General features: G+C 39.7%; 1 protein-coding gene across 3 annotated transcripts; it reads right to left on the reverse strand.

Annotated features, from left to right (window-relative positions):
* Nucleotides 1-998: 998 nt before the first annotated feature.
* Nucleotides 999-21806, reverse strand: CHDH (choline dehydrogenase). Of its 3 annotated transcripts, none has more exons than XM_067544174.1 (8): nucleotides 21431-21806; nucleotides 16785-17613; nucleotides 16419-16570; nucleotides 11447-11576; nucleotides 6795-6929; nucleotides 5252-5394; nucleotides 4433-4535; nucleotides 999-3447 (listed from the first exon to the last, which is right to left on the reverse strand). In XM_067544174.1, exons 1-8 carry the CDS (start codon nucleotides 21776-21778, stop codon nucleotides 3029-3031), a joined length of 2259 nt encoding a protein of 752 aa, XP_067400275.1. In that variant the 5' UTR covers nucleotides 21779-21806; the 3' UTR covers nucleotides 999-3028. The 3 variants fall into 3 exon arrangements, with proteins under 3 accessions (XP_067400275.1, XP_067400277.1, XP_067400276.1); XM_067544176.1 differs by lacking the exon at nucleotides 21431-21806 and adding an exon at nucleotides 20460-20511; XM_067544175.1 differs by lacking the exons at nucleotides 11447-11576; nucleotides 16419-16570.
* Nucleotides 21807-23280: the final 1474 nt, after the last annotated feature.

The following is a 23280-nucleotide window of genomic DNA, read 5'->3' on the forward strand; positions in this document are numbered from 1 at the left end:
TTGTAGAAAAAGATGTGTGGTCCCTTTAAGGGCTAGATAGCTAAAGAGTGACTTGATGCAGCAGCTTCAGATCACAGCAGCGTGACCTGACCTGTCCCATCCCTCTCCCCACTCCCCCAAGTGACTGGAAGAGAAGGGGAAAAGCCCGCTTTTACCTGGCCCAGGTGGAGCAACACCCACCCACCCTCCCATGATAGTAGTTAAACACCAGGTTTTGTCATGATCCACTCTGGGCATTGTGTTAGGCATTCCTTTCTTGCAGGGGGTGGCGTTGGGAAGGAATTTTTTTGCTTCATCTCTAGATTGGTCGAGCTGTTTTTTTTTGTTTTGCCTTTCCCACAGTGGGTTGGGGACTCTGTTGGGGCAAACATGAAATGGGGCACTAGGCTATGATGTCACAACTCAGTAAGCAACCGTGGGGCAGATGTCCAGTGTAAGTACTCCATAGGGAAGGACCATGGTACTCAGAGGAAATGGATTGGTAAAGGATTTAAAGGAGGTATTGTAAAGGAGCAGAAATGGGGGGTTCGGGACTCTTATGACTGGTGTGGCAGGGAACCAACTCCCTCGCACACCCTCATTTGAGGGGCAGAGGGTGGTGAGATCCCAGAAGTGGATTGGCTGCGGCCCAGGATGGGTAAAGGGGAAGGGCTGAGAGAAACCCACCCTCCACTAGCTCCCCATCACCACCTATATGTAAACGATTACAGAATTACCTGCACTGTGCACTTTTATCTGCTGGGTACTTCCTGACATTTGGGAATGAAATTGCAGCCTCCAATGTCTCCTGTCCTTCTTCGGACAATACATTGGTTCTATATAAGAATTTAATTATGAATACTAAACAATTTAGCCTTATTATTTGTGTTCTGTGAACATTCTAACCTGAATCTTCATGTTGTTGTTTTAGTTTTGACATGTTCCCATTTCTGAAATTTATGAAAATAGATGACGTAGAAATCTGCCACAGAAATTTGTGTATTAAACCATGTCTTCAGTTAAGATGGTAATGCAAGTTAAAACAGTATAATAGCAAACACTTTCACAGGAGTTTGTCATAATGATAGATTATGCAAGGATTATGCACATTTCCTTGTTTACTTTAAACATCATGCAGATTTAAAAAGAATCAAAGTATAAGACAGGATTCTAATGACTTAAAAAAAAATAGGGCTGAGGCTGCACCCTTACCCAGGCAAAAATTCCCATTCAAATTTGTAGGAGTAAGGAGTGCAGGTGCAGGCCCAGAATAAAGATCATTTCCCTCCCTCTTCTACTAGTGGTGGGAAAAAGAAAGATTGTGATTTCCATCCTGTTTCTATTCCATTCTATAGGGGTTTCCATACTATCTTGAAACAATGCATCACAATGCAGGGCCCTGTACCTCCTGTAATCTTTAATGGATTTTTCTCAGCAAACACCCAGAACAAAGTCTGTCCATTAGGAAAACGTTATCAAAGTAGTAGAGCCAAGATATATTTGTTTTTTTTTAAAGTAAATGAGCCAAGAACACAGGCAGACAAACATCTAGCTGATATGGTAAAAGACCTCTTAAACTAGAAAGCAGGGAACTTTTTTTTTTTTTTTAAATAAACCAACATTTATATTTTAGTAGTGACCCAGGTCTTAAAGTCTGTTTCATCGTTTACAGCTGTGCAGAGTCAAGATCTGTGATGTTTCATGGCCTCCTTAAACATACAGTAGTGAAACAAGGCAAGTTTTCATTTTGCATTATGCAAACAAAATAAGTTATTAACTGAATTTTATTAAGTTGAATACACAGCCCATGGGGCGTTTCTAAGCTACTGTTAAATAGATTTTAAATAATCCGCTGTTTCTGTTTTTACAGAGGCTATGAAGACAATCTGTGTATCAAATATGGATATCTTCCTTTTTAATTTGATTATACCATTACCCAAATACTATATGTATGCATTTAGGTATAGAACCTAACTCAACCTTAACAATGGAGCTGAGCTCAGTACCTCCATCATATACCACTCATGTTACCATGAATGATTACACAAGAAGCAATAAATGAAGTTGAGGTTGACAGCTATGTTGAAATTATCTGGGGCTTGATAGTGATACTGTTGCTTATGCTGAGTAGTACCTTACTCCATGAACAGCCCACTAAAATAAAAAAACTACTCAACATGAATAAGAGTGGCAGAATCTAGCTCTTAATGATGAAGGGTTGTAAATTGTGTATCACCTCTGCAAGATTATATAGAAAAAAATTATGTAGATGTTACAGATTCCTTTCTCTGTATTAACTTTAGTGTGCACTATTTTGGGCCCTGATCCTGCAAAGCCTTTCACAGATGCTTAACTTATCCACAGAAAGTTATGTATGCATTGAAGATTCTAGATCTTGTTTATTAGCTGTTGTAAGGACAACCATGCATACAGAGTATACTAAGTGAGAGTCAATATCAAAGGCAACTCCTCACATCACTTGCCAAGATTGTGGCCCCGTCGAGGGCTCAGACAACATCCCTATGAGCCACTTGAAGGCCCAAGCACATTAGTTTTAGATGTTTTACTGTCCTATGCAAAGTACTAAACATCCAAGTCTATTCATTCCATACTCAACCACATAGGTTCTGAACTCCTTGGTGGCTCATGATTGCCCCTTCTTTTTGTAAGGCAGAGTTGACCCTCTTCTGTGTATCAAATATGGATATCTTCCTTTTTAATTTGATTATACCATTACCCAAATACTATACGTATGCATTTAGGTATAGAACTCAACTCAACCTTAACAATGGAGCTGAAATCAGTACCTCCCTCATATATAAACTTCAAACTACATCACAAATGCTTGACTAAAATGAACAGTTACTGCAAACAACTCAATATTTAAAAAATAATAATTGTTACAGCATTCTTAATATCAGACAGGTAGTGAATTAATACCTACTGTAATTTTTTTTGTAGCAATGCATGTATTCTATTAGCAAAGTCCAATGTAAGGTTTCCAAATGTGGGCAAAAACTCACATGGAAAACAAGAATGGGCATTTTATTCATCTCTGAGTTTCCAAGGTTTGAGGTTTATATACAGGAACATTTTTCTCATGAAGTGATGGGACCCCCTTTATTAAATCAGCACCTTTCTCTGCTATCATGATGGTTGGGGCATTCAAATTCCCACTGACCACACTGGGCATTATTGAAGCATCTATGATTCTCAGGTTTTCAACCCCAATTACTTTGGTCTGAGGATCAACCACAGCAGTGGTATCAGATGGCTGGCCCATTTTACAGGTGCAAGAAGGATGATAAGCACTATCAGCCTTCTGTCTTATAAAAGCATCTATTTCTTTGTCAGACTTTACATGACTTCCTGGCTGAATTTCAGGACCACAGAATTTTTCAAAAGCTTTCTGAGCAAAAATCTCTCGGGAAAACTTGACACACTGACGAAATTCCCACAAATCTGTTTCTGTACAGAGAGGAAACAAAGAGAATGTAAATACACACACTGGTTAAAAATACTTCCCTGTGCATAATACAAATAAACAAAGAGCATCTTTATAATGCTAGTACAGGACAGCATGCCATACCAAGAAAAGGAAAAGGTAGCAAAATTAAGGGGAAGGAAGCTTATATATAATTTAAAGGCCCTCAACTTAAAACTTACAGCAGCACAGCTGTACTGGTACTGGTACAGCTGTGCCGCTGTAAGAGCGCTTCTGTAGCCTCATTATGTCGGCAGGAGAGAGAGCTCTCCCAGCACCATAATAAAACTACCTAAATGAATGCGGTAGCTATGTCAGCAGAAGAGCATCTCCCGCCAACATAGGACTGTCCACACAAGCGCTTATGCCGGCAAAACTTACATCGCTCGGGGATGGGGGGGGGAGGTGGGTCACAGCATAAGTGCTAGTGTAGACAAGGCCTACAAGAAAAACACGCTAGAACTTTTTTCCAAGATATGTTCACTATGGACAAAATTGTCATTTGTCCTACAAACTTGCACAGGGGAGTAGGGTGAATAAGAATGATGTCCTCCTTATTCTTGTGCATGGGCTATGTGATCATCTGAGTGGGGTAGGCAAGCAAGGTGTGTGGGGGCCACTACTCCCCCTCCTGCACAGGTGGGTGTGGGATGAACTGGAAGGGGCAGGGAACAGACAGACGCTTGTCTGCATCTCACTTAGATTGGAAGCTTTTTGTGGAAATGACTGTCTTTTTGTTCAGTGTTTGTACAGCAAAATGGGGTCTTGGTCATTAACTTGGGCTCCTCTGAGCTACCATAATATAAATAGTAATAATAATACCAATGTGCCACTCACTCAGCACAGTTGAGCCAGTGTGAGAAGGGGAATGATTTGCTACTGATATGGGCAGGTAGCAGATAACTTCTCCCTGGAGCAAGGGAGAAGGAACTGAATGAAACCAACTCAATATAGGTACCATGCATTTACCTGTTGACAAGTAGTTTGGTTCAATGACAGGATGGTCCCTTGGATCTGTACTTTTCAGCTTTAGCCAGCCCACACTTTTGCTCCTCATGGGTCCAACATGAACCTGCAATGGCCCCAACACACTGCATGACAAAATCTAGACAGATTTCAGAGTCCAATGCAATTTTTAAAAACATGGAGTCTTCTTACAAAGTATCCAAACATAAAATATAAAAAAAGAGAGACTGAAACGGGAAGCTACAATATGAACATTTTACTTATGTTTTTGATTATATGCACAGCACAGGAAAAAAACTTTATAATAAAACAACAGGCAAATATTATTTCAGTTTAGCAGTAACTGATAGTTCAGATGACCAAATTACTATTATCATGAAGTAAAAACCAGCCAAAGAAAACAGTTGTGTATATAGTGACAGTTTAACAGTATGAACTACCGACTTTTGAATCTATATTACATATTGATACAACAAAAAGAAAACCTACAAAAGAGTTAAAGGGAAAACTAATACAAAAATTATAATATAGAACTTGATCCTGTACCACTGATGACAATGGCACAAGATCAGGCCCATAATCCCTAATAAAATTCTTGCATATTTTTTCAGATTACTGTTAAAGAATAATATTATTCTGACACCAACCACAAATACAATTTGTAAATATTTTTGCAATAGAGACAATTAAGTCACATGTTTTACACAATACTGAACAATCTGTGACTTGATCACTGGACTATTATTAATGTTTCCAGTAAACGGTAAATCCTCCTGCTAATTCCTACAGGACATTGCTAATTTGTGTCCTTGAACCACTGACCTGGTAAACTTCCAGTTTGGAAGCAACACGTCCATGATCAATCACCTGAGAAGGAAGAAAATGGAATTGAATGTCTGGGTGAGGAACATCTGGCCGACTTCTAATAAACCCACCAGATTCTAAATGGGCAGTAGCTCCATCTCCTAGAGATCAAGAAAGAAAGAAAGAAATTCCAAAATATTCAAAAGGAAAGAAAAATGTGAGTTTTTTTAAAATCCTTGTTTCAGCACCATTTCTCCATGCCCAATTCACCTCTCCACTCATGCAATGCACATAATTATGTCAATCAAAGACAGTGAAACTTCAAGGAGTGTAAATCCATATGCAATTAACTTTCAACTTGTGCAATGCACATTATTTTCATCATGTATCAGTAAATAAATGTAAAATATGTTTAACTTAAAAAAAATCCCAAGGTGTCTTCAGCTTCCTAAATATTCTCCATTTGCTTTGGGCTAGAATGGGACATTACAGTTTTCTTAATATGAAGGGCAGTCCACTGTTGCAATGAAACAGCTTAGGTGAGAGATTGCCGTTTGGGGTGCCCGCTGATTAAGGGTGCTCGAGACCCAATGCAGTAGGGTATGCAGGTGGGTGTACCAGGTGCATGGAGGGGGCAGAACAAAGGCTCTGCCCACTCCCTGCTCCCTCACACCCACCTGCATACACTACTTCTGATCCACACTGCTGTGTTGCACCCCTTTAAATCTCTGTGCCACCTCACTAGATGAGTCACGATCCATCCTTTTATAAATAGTTACTTGTAATGATAGAAAGTCATATGTATGCAATAGGACATGTAATATTGGGCCAAATGCTATGCTGTGACACCATGCTAAGATGGTGAAACTGCTTGGGGGGGAGGGTAGTTTAGCACTGAATTTGGCTTATATGTTTTACTTGTTAAGAAAAATCTTTACACTTCATCCTTGAAAATGTTATTTAGGGACTGGGCTACTATAAGACGGGAACATGCATTATTTCGGGACAATGCAAGTACAAGTAAGTTTGAGGGGTTCTGGACAATGCAATGAGATAATTCCTTTTGTGGAGTTACACAAGGATGAATTTGGTTCAATGTATTTACTTTCTAGACAATGTCTTAATACATTATTTTCTGACTTCACTTTTTACAGTTGTTTTTCTCTGTGGCCCACAAATTTAAGTATGGAACATAACCCAAAACAAGAGTTAGGCACAAATGCAAACATTCAGCAATATGCAAACATTCCCTGCCTGAACTTAAGGGTGGGGAAAGAAATGCTACAAAAAAGCACATCTCAATCTCATTTGTTACAATAAACATAACGTATTAAAATACATTCTAATTTGGAAAAAATGAATTAGATTAAAGATAAGGAAACCGCACAGTCTGCCCCATTTGAACCCATTTTCTAAAATCTCCAATTTCTGCAGAATTGGTAATAACAAAGCTTCATCTGAAAGGCACTCTGGGCTTCTGACATATACAGTTCAGCTAAAAGCCAATTTGGTAATCCTATAGAACAGAACAGGGGGACAATTTCACTTTTTTTTTTCATACCTGTAAACTTCCAGAGCCATTCTAAACCAATCTTCGCCATGTTAACAGGCTTTTGTGCTTTGTAGAGAGTAATAGGTTTGGTGCACTTCTGCTGTATGTAAACCTCTAAATGATCTTGAAGATTCTGGCCAACCCCTAATACAAAGGGGAAAAACCCCAAGAAATTATATATAGACAAACTGTAAATGTTATATACAAGCAGGTACATTTTCCTCTATAAACTAGCCTGAATGGAAACTGAAATAACCTCTTACAAAAGCAGTCAAACACCAAAGTCAAACACCATGGACTCTGGGCCTAGTCCAGTCCGTTTAGACAAGATGCAGACACCACTGATTTGGTCAAATTAATGTACCCTCTAAACACACACACATCATACACAATTTTATTATGTCTACTTTAAGATGAGGTATAATGTGGAGCTGTCAAAATGATGTCATTACCATAAAAATGGGAATAAACATTGACATCATCAACATGTTAAAATGACCATTTTGAAATATGTGCATTTGTTTCTGTTAGTTTAATGTCTCTGTATTATTTCAAGACATAAAATTGGATTTCTTTTTGACCTCAATGCATCACAAGAACAATTTATGGCTAGATTGAGGCACAAGAAATTCAAAGGACGTTGTAAGGTCAGTAGTGTAGCCTGTGTCTTCACTACTTCTTGTTAGGTCACTTTTCTTTCATAACTTTTGCATATTCACTCGGGACATGTGAAGGTCCACATGCCAAGGACTGGCTTCTTTCTTGTCCGTCCTATAAGCCCACTACTGCCCTTTGAGTTTTTTATGACAGTTTTCCTTGTTCCTATGTCACTCCAAATTCCATTGAAAGAACCAGAAGTCTGGCACACAGCAAATTCCCCAGATTCAAAGGCAGTGTGTACTTCTTCAGGGCAATTTTAACATATCAAAAATGTAGACTGACACCCATCTGGCATAGTTGGGCTGGTTTGCAGTAAAGAAGTATGGAAGCATGGCATGCTGTGTCATATGACATTTCCAATCACGCACTCATGCTGCATGGACATTTAGATGTTGTAGCTACATAATCTGGAGAAAATGATCCCAGAACTTGAATGCAGGAGATTAGGCATATCCCCATGTCTGAAATTCCTTCAGTAGTGATAGCACATGCTGAACTACCGCATCAACAAGCTCTATGTTGTAAGGGCTGTTGAGTCTTCAGACTCAAACACCTTTTCAGTGTCAGCCAATAGTTGCCAGACAAATGTTGAAACACAGTTTGCTCACACAATTTAAATAATGAATAAGGTTTCAGAGCACTCAGGGCCCCAGATACTAGAGCCAAGTCACACTGGGGATGTCTATACTGCAATTAAACACCCACCTGTGGCCCACATCAGCTGACTGGGCTTGAGCTATGGGACTGTTTAATTGCGGTGTAGATGTTCAGGCTTGGGCTGGAGCCCAAGCTCTGGGACCCAACAAGGTGGGAGGGTCCCTGAGCTCAGCATTTGCTCTGTAGTACAAGCTGCATACACATCAGAATGAACAAGGTCTAGCAATCCTACATCTCTCCAAAATTTCACAATACATGCAATAAAACAGCACAGGGTATGAAAACCAACCAGACGAATAACTTTGGTACCAAGTTAATTTAAAGAGTCCATTTCACTTGCTGAGCAACAGCACAAAGCTGCTGATCCACTGTCTGAACAGCACACTGCTGCTTTAGCTCATCTTAACTGAAGCAGTATCCATGAGGGTGTAGTATGTCAATTAAATTGCAAAACCCAAACTCATAGTGTAGCTATGCAGCAAGGTTTATGTGCAGTGGTGTGATAAATTTGGAATTATTAATCACTATGCTCTCCACAACAGAGAGGCACCTTCTTTGAATGTCTTCTGAAGGATGATAGTCATTGCTGGCTGAACTATTTGCTCAACTGGGGCACAAAAGTAGCTGACCTCTGTAAACTACAATCACTTGGGTTTGAATAATATTCTGAAGCTGTCATGTTCATTATTTCAGAACTAAATATTGAAGTGGCACTATACAAACCAGTTATTCATTTGAAAGCTGTTCATCAGGCTCACTCACCAGAAGAACATCCACAAAACATTTAGATGATTTAAATTCCCACTTCAGATTAGTAGCATCTTGGATAGGATTAGCTAATTTTATTGTGCTATATAGAACAATGGTAGATTTGCCCTGTTCATGCTGTCCATAGAATGAAATGGCAGAAACTTAGTGTTTTTGCCTGTAATTTGCTACTGGAAAACCTTACAGTTTCTACCTCAGCGGGAAGTAGGGCTTTATATCTTTGTAGTAGGTTGGACAGGAGAAGAGCCTTTTTATTGTACATTAGATCAATGTCTATATCCTCAATCAGCTGATTAAATGCAATGTCATGAGGTGACTGTATTGTTGCAGAGTAACTAGTAGCTTTGATTCATTTTACTCAAATAGGAAGAAAGGCATGTTGAGTGATAAATTGCATCCTTAGCAATCAAGTCTTCTGCACATATTCTGTGCAATGTCATCATTTCCTCTTTAAAGTGCTGCCTCCTTTAGATTGTTTTCTCTCTTTCTCTCTCAAGTTTCTTGTGTGTTTTTTCTCAAACAAACAATGCAACAGGACCAATCACTGGAGGACATGTTTGCTCTGGTGGCTAAAGAGCAGGTGAAAATGATGCTCTCTGATCAGATTCAGAGTCTGTCTCTCTTCCTGGTTTCAATACAGCTCTGACATGTACCAAATTTGACCTGCTTGTGTATCTCTGAAAGCAACAATGTGACAGTCTTTGTGGCACTTCATCTAAACCAGAAAATCATCCAGTAAGCTGCCAATACAATTTATCTCTCCTGGCTTCTGCTGCCAGTATCACAGGATTCTGACCAGCACTGGTGGGTTTTGACTGTTTTGCATTCTTTTGATTTTTCTTGACAAATACACATTTTTCAATGTGTGTGTAGAGTCTTTTTCCCTTCAACATAAACTTTAAGGGACTTGCCTTCCCCATATCTTTATATACTGTAACTTTCCTGTAGAGGTAAAATTCCCAGTGTACATTGATTGGCAGCATTAACACAAACTCTACCACCATGTTCCATTTTGTACAAGTATACAGACGACTGCTAAACTAGATCTAAATTAGAGCTAGATGTTAGTATCAAAATTGCCATTTTTGCTTAGGGAGCTCTTTAATGAAGGTCATCTCTTAACACTAATACTGATTTCCACATAAGCGTCACTGAATTAAAAGGCTAATTTCCAGAATATTTCAAAGGCTAGTACTGCATGCATAGGCAATTAAAATTAAAACCTTCTACCTGGCAGACTAGATGTTATATTGTATGTACAAATTCTTACAAAGTGAGACGCATTGCAGTAGGAATTCACATACCTTTATATGTACCTCCTATGCAGTATAAACTGTGGGCAAGCAATCCATTGCTACTGGTGCATAACCATCAGTGAGACTGATCGGGTCAGCAAACTTCAATTGAAAGTATAGAAAACTATTCACTTGTGAGATACTTTGACAATTAAGAATATGCAAGGTGAAAACTTGTCATGTTAGTATATTGCAGATTGTTGATAGTTGCCATTTTTGCAACATGACAAATAGCTTCATCATTTCTGAAAAAAAAAATCCTGGCCCATCCAAAACCAATAAAAATCTTTTAATACCTTGTCATTTAGTAGCTTTGACCAATAAACATCACATTAAGGCACTGAAGTTAACTTAAACAGTACAAAGTGTTGTCATAGTCATGTTAGTGTTTCTAGAACTGTACAAAAAATGACACTTTCTCATTTTGGGTATCGTTTTACCTTGCGTAGCACCACTTGACAGCTCCATATCATACCTCATCTAAATGTACATAAAATAAGATTTCAAAGTACATATGATATGGGTATGTGTAAAGTGGGTACATTAAACTCCAAAAATATGGCCCTTTTTGGAGAATTGCCACATGCTTAATTTAAGCTATTTATTCAGGCCACATGTCAGATTGTGCAGAATGCAAGGAAAAACTCCCCACGTTATTCCTCATGGTGTGCTGACTCTTAAACCTAACAATGACAATTTAAGAGTAAGATTTTCAAATAATTTAGGTATGCAATTGTGTATTTAATTTGCTTGAACACACATAGGAAAATGGCACCTGCAAATAGCCAGATAAACATATGGCAAAAATAGTTCTGGTCCTAAAAGTGTTAGGCATCATTTCTGAATGCAATGATAACTTTTCTAGCTAAAAGTTTAGTTACTACATAAGGTCCATGTTCTACCCTCCATCTTTACATAAAGCTTTCATTAATATCAGTGGGCAATTTGTTGTGGATCAAAGAGAATATATAGCTCTAATTTAAAAATTATGAGTGATATATACAACCTCTTCACTTTAAAATAATAGTTATCTATGGGTATAGTTCAGAAAGGAATGGCTACTGGACACCATTACATGGAGAGATGCAATAAATAAGAGGTTTTTCTAATGTCCATTAAAATCAATAGGCATCTTTCCATTGACTTATAATGGTAATTGGCTTGAGTCCTTACAGCCTGACCTAAAGGCCATTGAAGTTAATGGCATTCATTCCAATGTCTTCAGTTGGCTTTGGTTCAGACCCTTAGAGAGGTGAAAGATAAAACCAATAAAAAGATTACCAGGAAGGTGACAAACAACAGGGATCCCCAATTTTTTGAGGTCATCTGCATTTCCAATCCCAGACAACATAAGCAGCTGTGGTGAATTTATGGCACCTCCACTTAAAATCACTTCCTTACTGGCAAAAGCCTGAAAATTCAAAATAAATTTAAAAAAAGACTATTACAGGTTTGATTTTTAGACCATAACCAATATTTCCAAGACTTTTTTTTTTTTTTAAAGATACGCTATTTCTATTGGAATCATACCAGCATCCATCTTTATTATTCCAGATGTTTTGCTCACCTTGGTATGATTTTCTGTGGTCAGAAATAACTAAGCTGTCACACTGGAATACAATGTGAACTGAACAAAGTTTTATCATCTGTTAAGACTGTAGGGTACACAAGCATTCAATTTATCAAATACTGTAACATGATTGGCAGTACACTTGCACGCTTCTTTCCAGAACAGAGATCTACTGTAACTTCAAGCAAGGGAACAGCCAGAACCTGTTCCATTTTCACTAGTGATTAGTAAATTAAAAACAAAAATCCTGAAAAAGACTTTACACTCCGAGGTACTCTGTAACATGTTAGCTCAACAAAGTCTCTCTTCAAGCGTTGTCACATCTTCAACCCAGCTGAGGCTAAGTTGTGGTTTCATAGCCCCTGTGGTCTCACTGATCCTCCCCCGGAGGCCCACATAGCTATGTGCTATAGCAGGGAACCCCTATAAGTATGTATACATACATTCTGTTTTGTATGACAATTTTTTCATTAAGCAGCCTAAAGAATGTGCATCTCTTAGCTGGTTACTACTTATCCTGCTAACCATTAGCTGAGGTCCTCAGAGGCTGACCTATTCATCTCTTCAGTACCTAGTGGGTGGATGTTCATTATTTAACATTTTTCAGCACCTGCTCTCTGAGTCTTTCCACCCAAAAGCTTCAAGGATGACGTTCATTTTTTTTCTCTTGCTCTCAGCTGCCAGATCAGCACCGCAGATTTAGGGCAAAATCCTGCCCTCAACCATGCGGGGTAGGAGGATAGGGTGCAGGCTGCTACTTTCTCCCCTCCGCCCCATCATATTCAGTCAGCAGCTAGACAGAACTCGGATCTATCACTCCCTTCACTGTTAGATAGGGGAGCTGTGAATTGCCCAACAGGAAACCATGTCTCCAAAAGGACAGATCTCCAGGCAAAGTTAGAAATTCTGCCTTTGGCAGCAGGTGCTTTGGAAGAATTCAGTCTTTTTAAAAGACCATTATGGTTTGCTGAACATACAGTGAGCAATCCACAAGTGTTGCATCTTTGAACATTCTTTTATCACTTTCATAACTCACAAAGCAAATGCCCTGAAAGAGCTCAAGAGGCAGCTCTTGCATTGCTTATCTGGTGACACTAGAACTTAAGCCCACTGTTTACTTTTCGTAGAATTTAAGACTCTACAGTGTGTCTTTACTTTAATTTTAGCTAAGGCATTTTAAGCATGGCTCTGTAGTCTTCTAAAAATGATCAACTTGATTTTTTCCTCGTGTGTATAGGGAATCCTGTATTCTAAGTACCATTTATTTTTACTATTCTTATTTCCTTTCTAACTGACAGAACCCTAAAATGTACAGAATGCTAGTCAGCAAGATTGTTCATGGTAGTAAAAAAACAAAAAACCTTACAAAAAGTTTGATTTTTATTAACTGCTTTCACTCTACTCATTTGCTGTTTCTGCCAGCATACCTACAGTGACATTTGGCTCCTCCCTCCCCCATATTTTTCAGCCCAGGACAATCGCTAGTCTGATACAACTAACACAAAAAACATTCAAGTATATTGAACTGATTCCTAAAACAACAGCATTGCAAAATCTCTAAGTCACATTGCACAATGTACACAAAAATAGTTCCAGAGAATCATTAGTGAGTCACTGTGTATTGAAGTATGTGTTCACATTTTGCTTCCTAATGAAAATACGGCTTATTTCAAATCTTACTATTTCCAAATGTGTACTCTTATCTCTGCTCTAAGGTCATGGGTTCAAATCATCTCAGGGTTTATATCCAGTGCAACTCTGCTGCATAGTCATTCATAGCTCATAATTCACATTGTATATAGTCATGTAGTGCATTTAAAGGTGGCCTGAAGAGGAAAAACAATTGAATTGGTGCCTTATATGTATATACACACACATATATAGTTTGTGATAGATTAAAAAAAAAGCCTGAAAGCATTTCCCAACCCCCTTAAATATTCTTTTTTTGCTTGATTTTGACGTAAAAAAAAATCAGGACTGTCAAGGCCATCTTTCTTATTTTTGCTGGAGGACTTCTTATGTGACTGGGAGCTTTCTTAAGTCTTATCTAATGTTGATTAAAGTCAATAGGAATCTTTCTGACTTTAATGTGCTTTGGATCAGGCCCTAAATCCTCACTTAAACGGGAAAACTGAGGAAACTTCAACAATCAAACAGTTCTTTCTAATTGTTTGATTTAAATAGTTGTTAACTAAAAACAAACATAACACAGAATTTAAAATAGTCAATACACATCATTTCTCTTCTTAGCCGCCTTTTTTGGATAGTTTCTCTGATGTCATAAAATTATTAGTTCTCCTGTCATCCTTAGAATCTCCCAGAAGAAACAGGATTTGAAAATTTGAATTGCTAATGTTAAAAAGTGTGCGTGGGGGGAGAGGAGAAATTGGAGTCTTTTTTATATATCATAAAGTAAGAAAGAGCAGTATCATATTTTTTTGTCCTTAACAGGTCACTTTTAATACCAAAGCACATGCTTACATACTCTTGCAGGCTTTTACTTTTAATGAAAGCAAGCTGAAAGTTAAACTTGGACCCTGTCATAAGGATCCCAACTTAGTTTTCCCAAATGCATGTATTTTTCTAGAGCCCTTGCACTTGAATTAGAAATGACAGAAAATAAAACCCAGTTACTGTGGTAGACAGACAGATGAATCAGAGTTCTCTTCCCAGGAGCATGTAAAAAAAGACATTGAATAAGACTTGTGTAGTTGAAGTTTTAAAAAGCACATTTGGCCCTAATATGTTAAACATATATAATAACTGTGCAGAGAGAGAGAAAACAACTTCTTACACTTACTTAGATGGTGAACCGAGGCAGAGAGATTAGATGATTTATCCAAGGTCACATAGGAAATCAGTGGCAGAGATGGGAATAGATTCCAGGTCTCCTGACACCCATTAAGTGCTCATACTAAAATAGCTGACTAATTATATCAATATTTATATATGGTACACATGATGTTCCTGTACCTAGTACTTTATTTTTAGGGCCAAAACTAAAAAAAGTACACTTATACTGTGCCATCATTCTCAACCCAAAACCTTTTCTATAATAATGAAAGATTATTGATGTTCATGTAAGTAAATTGCTCAGTCAAGTGACAGGTGCTGTTTCTGGTCAACTTCTCTTCTCAGACACATGTGGGGCTCTCATTAACGTCAATGAGAATTCTGCAACTTTTGCCCTGCATTATTACTGGAAAGCATCATTCTAATTGACTTAGAAAAGAATAGACATGTTCTGTGCTTTGGCAGATCAAAGAATAGTTTATTTATATTATCTTTTAACATTTAGCAGTGTTCAGTCACCCAACACTCTCTGTGTATTGATTCCTGTGGGTATAATGTACTTCAGTGAGCTCAAACTGTCAAGATTTGTGCTCTCCTCTATTTTGGTGTTTTATTATTGCAACCTTTCACCTTTGTTGTTAGAACTTTAAAATAATATCTGAATCCATCTTAGGAAATTACCTAGTAACATATGGAATAATCAGGGGTAATATTCAAAAGGGAAGAGTAAGGGCTTGTCTACATGGCAGGGTAATGCGGTCTACGGGGGTGTGATTTTTAAAGTGTACTTATGTGTTGTGTATTAATTGGTCCATGTAGATCTGGCAGGTGTGCTTTAACATAGTTATCTGAAACAGTACTACATTAAAGCATTAAAGCACATTAAGGAACCTTTAGTATGCACCAGCAGGATCTACACAGACCAATTAATGCGCAATACAGTAGTATGCTTTAGAAATCATAACCCCCTAGAATACCTTACCTCACTGTGTAAATAAGCCCTCACTGAGGGTACTTCCTTGCTTATGAAAAGTACTGAACTGAGAGCCCCAGAAACTAAAATCCTCTTTTTATCCATGGAAAAGCTAAGAAGTAATGGTAGTTACTCATTGCTTTGCTAATATTCTTCAATCCTGACAGTGTCAAAGGCCATTTCAGTCCTGAATCCCATTCCATTCTTGGCCTATGTGCTGAGACTGCCAGTGCATGTCCTTCTGGTTGTGACAATTTCTGTGATGTGAATGCCTGTTCAGTGGAACCTGGAGTGAGATCACAAATCCATTTCATATAGGCCACTAAACAGCTGTAAGACAGTTAGGGTATGTCTATTCTGCAGCTGGGAAATGTGCCTTATAGCATTTAGTCATTATTAGCCTCAACTGGATTCAAAATGGCAACAAAGAAATGAATGACTGCCTGTTCCATTATCTATCTCCTGAGCTATTCAGACTCCATGGCATATACTCAGTTTTAAAAGGTTTTCCTAAACATGACTAGAATTTTCCTAAATTGTTTTTCAAGAACATCAGTAATTCAGTACAATAATCAATACACTGTAACTATGCATGATTACAGAGTAGGTTCCAATTTCAAATTTTAAGCAGTAGCCTTTTCCTTTCTACACTTTCATCCATTCCCTCTTTCAGCACAGAGAATATGCTGATGTCTGAAATGACACAAAAGAAATAACATATTCCCTAACATAACTATCTAACAAAGAATCATATTATTGAAATGAAGTAGTGTTTTTGAACTAAAGTATTACATCTGAAAAATGGAATTTTTGTACAGAAAGGATGTGTCAGTCTTAGTTTCTGAATGTTGTTAAATAAGGCTTATTTTTCTTTGACTCAATTCTTTCAGAAAGGGAAATGAAATAAATATTCTTACCTTTTTTCTTTGCCCATTTTTGACATACTCAACACCTATGGCTTTTGTCCCTTGAAACAAAATTTTCGTTACAAATGTCCTATCTTCTGCGGACAAGTTTGGGCGCGATATAACAGGATGAAGGTAAGCACTAGCTGTGCTCCATCTTTGACCTACAAAATATAGGTTTTCATTTAACATCTGCTAGCATCAAAATAGTTCATGCTCCTTCATCTTCAAGATATTTTCTTGTCTTTCTATATAGAAATTAGAGTGGAGTAAGTCAATGAAAATACTCCCATTGAATTCAATGGAAAATGGATTGACCCTTAAATACCATTTATAAGTTAGATACAAACACTCCCAAAGTAACTCTTTAAGGTTTACCTCTATGTATAGTCATATCCATCCAGCCAAATCCTTCTTGTTGGTACCCATTCATATCATCTGTGAAAGAATAGCCAGCTTGCTGGGCTGCATCCAGAAATGCATGATGAAGAGAATGGTCCGTCTTTCCTCTTGACACATGCAACGGTCCATTCCCACCTCTGTACAGGTTAGGACCCAGCTCATGAGTCTGTGCCTTCTTAAAATAAGGCAAGCAAAATTCATAGCCCCATCCAACAGCACCTTCTCTATGCCATCGATTGTAGTCTTCTGCATGCCCCCGAATGTATACCATAGCATTGAGAGATGAGGAGCCACCCCACACTCTACCTCTGGGCCAGTACATAATTCGATTATCCATGTGCTTTTGTGGTGTTGTGTGGTAATACCAATTATATTTTTCATCACAAAGATTATAGGTTAATGCAGCAGGCATATGAATCTTCCACATTAATCTTTTACTACCTAGAAGGGTGTCTTTAGGGCCTGCTTCCAAAAGAAGTACAGTACTAAGAGGGTCTTCAGTCAATCGGCTGCTTAATACACACCCTGCTGATCCAGCTCCAACAATGATGTAACTATAAGTGTCTGCATTTTCAGTACTAAGATTAGAGAATGTACGTGAGGCTTTTAACCATTGCCCACTGTAGGCTTGTAAGCTTTTGCATATGGGTGTTTTAAATGGAAATCCTGTTATTTTGTGCATTTGACTGACAGAAGGACCATAATATTTTTTAATTCCTTTGATCAAATAAGACATCCTTTCTCTTTTTGTGCCTTCTTTTTCAGAACTTCTTGTTCCATACAATGCAGCATCAAATATCTTGTCCTAGAAGAGAAAAAATACCTTAATTAAAAATGTATTATGATGCATATAATTCAATCATAAAGGACTATGTATGGCCTAAAATTTTGGTGCATCATTTTCAAGGAAAGTTGGCAATTCACAGCAGTTATATGGCTATCCAAGAGGATAACATGACAATAAATATTTATTTTATTGCAACATGTTGCTTTCTTATTCTTTATATGCAAGCAGTTAATGCCAATTGATTAGTATATTTTTTGCAGTATATGCAGTCCACCTAAATTAGTTTATTCAAAATGCTTATCTGTTGTTATTAACATTTTTAAAAGGTAGGTAAGCATAACTAACCCCAGTTTGTCTAAGAGGGAATTAAGGCACTGGGAAGTTACTCGATAAAGGTCACACAGCTAGCCAATGGCTGAACCTAGAATTGAATCCAAGTGTCTTGATTCCCAGTCTAGTGCCCTGTCCATGTAGATATGTCTAGATATAATGTAGCCCTGGTATTTAATAGGGATCTGAAGACCACAGGAAGATAGGCCGGCTCTCGCAGATGTTACAAGACAGAATGGAATAGCTATAGAGAACAGGGGATTTAGAGAAAAACAGCAAGCCACAATCTCTTTCATTCACACCAGTTTTAGATCAATGTAATTCCATTACTCCCAGTATTGCTAACCCAAAGTGTTCAAAAGTCATAATAATAATAAAATCGTGGGTGCTTTTTCTTTGCCTAATCACATGCCTCCATCAACTGGGAATTTAAGAAATACTAAATATTGTGAGATTCATTATAAAAAGTGAGAGTTGTCAAATTGTACATCAGATTTACACCAATGTAAAGGAGAAGAATCATGCCCATTACAGCTGCTATTGGGCCAGCTAAGGGTCTCGTGCTACATATAATTTACAGGTATTACAGTGAAACCTGTTTTCAATTACCAAAGATGCTGACAATCCATAGCTTTTTGAGATAGGTCTTCTAATAGATTTGGCTCAGAACTGTGTGCAATATATTAGAGATTTTGTGACGGTCTCTAAAGACAGGAGGTTTGTAGAATGCTGACAAACACATGGCCAGTATGTCTGTTACAGGAGTAAAGCCCTTGGGAATGGAAGATTCTGAGAGTTGCTGTCTCCAGGCAGGATACATGATGGAGGTAAGTCAGCTGATCAAACATATGACAGCCTGCTGGAGACTACCTAAAAGAATTCATGTCACTCACTTTGGGAAAGATGAGGACTTGGGGGTAAGATTGTTGAAGCAGATGGCCTGGAGTAGCTGGGAAGGGCCATGTAAGGGAAAAAGGTATGTTTTGTCCCAACCTAGATTATAGAAAGTGGGAGAGGCCTCTCTTACTCAGTGTTTTGTAATACTCTAAATTTGTTTGCATCTTCTGTTTATTAATAAAACTGGCCTTGAGGAAACGGGCATGAAACTGAAATTTAAAGTTTGGGCTTTATTTTGACTACCTGGCTGGTGAATCTTCTCCCCTCATAGCTTATATGACTGGGTAATTAGGATAGTCTCTAGCACAGTTTTGTAAGGAGTCATGGGTGACCAAAAAGAAGCAAGGAAGAATTTAACCTCTAGTCTACTCCAAAACAGAGACTGCTCCTTCTTGGGGAGGCTAGAACCAGGTGCAATCTGCCAGAACCATTTAGTTGTAGATGATAATTGATGCTTCCTAGGCAACAGTACAAAAGGTGGAGCTTGGGCTCTAACCCTCATCCGAGAGAATCCAATACAATACCACAAAACCTGTGGAGCATCTGGTTTCAGAGAACATAGTGCCCACCTGAAACCCCTAAAGAAACACCTCCTGAGAAACTAACTGCAGTTGGTAACACACTATTCTAGTATAACATGCTCTTGGAAGGGTAGTAAGGGGTCAAAAATCATTTTCATACAACAAAATTTCACTGTTCAAAACTCTGTAATGTAAGATTTATGCCTGGTTAGCTGTGGTTTTATTTGTAGTAGGATTAAACCTGTTTTAAATAATGGCTCGAGGAACCATCATATATTTGTTACTAAGAGGTGAAGCAGAATTGCACCCCTTTTCTTCAGGGGATACTTTTAGGCAGAGACCTTTAGGGAAGAAGGCTGAATACAAAAAAGTGGTCTCTGGTACAAGTTTCACTGTTAGTTTGCCAGCATTTAAGAATTAAATGTAGGTTAGAGGTGTTTTTCTTTTTTCAGTACTGAAACTAGACCTGTTTTCTTTCAGGATAGGGCAACTGCAAGTTTGATAAATAGGGGATAATCACAGTTGGAAATCCCTGAAAAGATAAAATGAACTATGACATCAGAAAGGTCAAGTTAGAAGTGAGATAGCAGTTTACAGGCTGAGTCCAAGGCATTCAAATGAATGAGGGTTAGTGTGGGCATGGGAAAAGTCCCATGGTTCTTTCAGTTTAGTTGAGGACAGATCAACATATCCTGGTGTAATCAAAATCCAGTCTCGATTCCCAGTCTAGTGCCCTGTCCATATAGATATGGATAGATATAATGTTTACAGTTCTCACTGCTTTTAGCTTGTTCATCCCTCAAATAGGATGCCATACAAATTCCTAGTTCTGTTCTTGTACATATGAGATAGAGGGAATGCAAATCTTCTTATACCTGTATTAGACTATATAGGAGAAGCATACTGAGAGCTTCATTATTTTTGCTGAAAATAAATCCCTTTTGTATTTTTCTAGGGGTCAGAAGGTTCCCACAGGTAAGTATGTAAAGTTCACCCACTTTTGGCTTGGATTTGGTAGAACAGAGATACTATCTTACTATGACTCTGAAGCATCAAAGTGTAGTCTTCCTAGATATTTATCTTCAGTCTTGTAATGCTCCCAAGTGGTAATAATACCTAGTGCTTAACCCTATGCAAGATGTATGGCTGTCTTGACTTCCGAGATGGCCTTGCCCTTCTTTTTCAGCCCCCGTTTTTCAGTTCCAAGATGGACTTGCCTTTCTTTTTCAGTTCCAACTTAATGGTGAGAGACAATAAACACAACTAAGTGAATGTCTATGGAAACATTTTAGATAAAGTTCTCTGAAATTCTGCTAGTCAATTTGGTTCATTTGCTGAGGGAACTCTGGCAGGATCCTTTCATTTCAAACGTTTTTGGTTTTAAGTCTGTATTCAAACCGACCCACCCTGACCAGGACCCATAAGAAAATGACACATGCAGCAGAGAAACCTTTTAATATCAAATAAACATGGGGGCCAGACTCCCCACTAGTTAGTGAGAATCGGCCTAGCTCCATTTGCTTCAGAGGGAAGCTTCAAGCTCTTTACCTCCAGGCAGCACAAACTAGCCGGAGCTCCCTTACAACGTGTCGCTAGCGATCACAGACACCCGTCTAAGTTTCATGAAGCTGCCGCAGGGACTTGCCGGGCCCTCCTGGCAGAAAGTGCGGCAGCTGGAGGGGCCCCAGGCAGTCCCGGCCCGCGCCTCACACAGCTGGGGGGAAGGGAAATCAATCACTGAAACCCGCGAAGGAACCGGCCGGAGGAGCCAGCGGAGCATGGTCAGGCCGCTCCCCCGGGGCAGGGGGAACCCAATCCTGCTGCTCGGCCCAAGGCTCGGGGCAGCGCAGCGGGGGCCCCCGGGGTCCGTGCCCTCCGCAAAGGGGGCGGCCAGGGAGGGAAGGAAGCTTCTCCCCCCTCCTTCTCCCCACTTTGTGCGAGCCTAACCCACGGCGAGGGCTCGGGGCGGGTAGGTGGGAGCCAGGGGGGTTGAGTCGAGCGCATTCCGGGCCTCCCCTGCCCCAAAACTTCCCCCGCCGTATGGCTCCCCCTCCGCGGGCCCCACGCCCGGTCCCAGCCGCACTCACAGGGCAGCGAGCCTGGCTCCTCTGCGCCGCCGGCCCCGGGCCCCCCTGCGTCGAGCTTTGGAAAGCCTCGAACAGCGGGACTGACTGGCCCTTGGACCGGCCGTCCGAGCCCTCCCCCTGCATCCAGCCCCCTCCGTGTGCCAGTGACGGGCTGGCGGGGACGTGCGGGGCGGGCCGTGCTTCCAGGAGCTGCAGAACAGTGCGGGCTGGAGTGACAGCGGGGCCGTGGGGCTGCCGCCCGGTGACTAACACAGGCTGAACCGAGGAGACCGAGCCCGTCACTTGTTGCCGCGGGCCGGGCTGCCGCCACCTGCCCGGGGCGTGGCTGCGGGGAGCTTGTTCAGCCATGTCACTTGAACGGAGCTAGTGACCGGCCTTAAAAACCAAACGACCGGGTCATTGTGTGGCTTTGATTCTGTGTAATTTTGCAGCCGATAAAATCCACAGAGCGAGGTGCTGGTTCCTGCCCCTCCCTGTTTGCAAAGTGAAGTGTGTCACGCAGCTCAAATCCAGCTCGGAGTTTTGCCCTTGCCGCTCTTGCGCTTTTCTGGCTGCACAGTGACATAGAAACTCAGATCCAGAAAGTTTGAGGCGGGCCAAGCTTTATCCACAGCGGGCTGGGGTACTCACAAGGATCCCATCATTGCATAGGGTGGCCAGATAGCAAGTGTGAAAAATCAGGGCAGGGGTAATGGGTAATAGGTGCCTGTATAACAGAGGTGGCCAAATCGTGACTCGTGAGGCACATGCGGCTCTTTTACAGTTCAAGTGCAGCTGGCGGAGCCCCTTATGCCCCCATCTACCAGACTGGGGTGGGGAGCTTGGAGCTTCTGCCTTGTGGCAGAGTGGTGGGGCTAGAGGATTCTGACCAGCAGGGAGTTCTCCTCCCTGGGTCAGTAAATTTGGCCAACTCTGCTATGTAAGAAAAAGCCCTGGAGATCGGGACTGTCCCTATAAAACTGGGACATCTGGTCACCCTAATTAGCTCAGCTAAACTAATTTAAAACCAGATGGACCCATGGTGTAGACCTACTTTAAAAGCATCCTAATCTGTTTTTACTAAAAAGTAGGGATGTTGGAAATTTGCAGGGAAATCATTATTAAAATGGTGGATGTGTGCTATTTTTTTAATGGAAAATTTTCAGCAGTTTGGGCATAGCCAGAACTGAGTTTTTGACGGGGCCTGTGGTTGATGCCGGTAGGCACAAGCTTTGTGTCATAAGCGAAACAGCCATTCTAGCTATGCTGACAAAAACACGGGATGAATTGCTTAAAATCTGATTGGGTAGGCCTGCTTTCAAAGTGGATGGTTAAGAAATTAATTAAAGAAATCTTCAGGAAATATATTTGACAGTAGTATCAACTAAGCTGGGATGGGAAATGTTGGAAGCTTCATTGCCTGGAACATTTAAAAATGGTCTGGAAAGGACATTAGGGAAATATAGTTGGAAATTTCACACTGATTGCACTGCTGGGGGAAAATAGGATCACTCTGTAATTGTACCATTGTTTTGCTGTTCGTTATTGGGTATGCTTCACATACTGTGTTATTGTTTATTTAAATGCTTTACATGTTCTGCTTATTATTATTGGGCCAACAGATATTTGCAAACTCAGATAGGATTTACATATCAAATCTTTAGAATACTGCGGATTAATAATGTGATATCACAAACTTCAAAGGACAGAACTTGTTTGAACAGATATAAGAATATATTACATTTGGCAATAAAAACTTTATAAGTGTATCTAATTTATTTTCCCATTAGGTTATCATCTATTCTAAATTGCCTACAGTATATAATATTTAAGCCAAGACCCTTTGCTGTAGAATAGACATTGTGTCCACA

This window comes from Emydura macquarii, unplaced genomic scaffold, assembly GCF_026122565.2.
Source record: "Emydura macquarii macquarii isolate MOO-44397 ecotype Brisbane River unplaced genomic scaffold, CSIRO-AGI_Emac_v2 contig_968, whole genome shotgun sequence".
Taxonomy (NCBI): domain Eukaryota; kingdom Metazoa; phylum Chordata; order Testudines; family Chelidae; genus Emydura; species Emydura macquarii.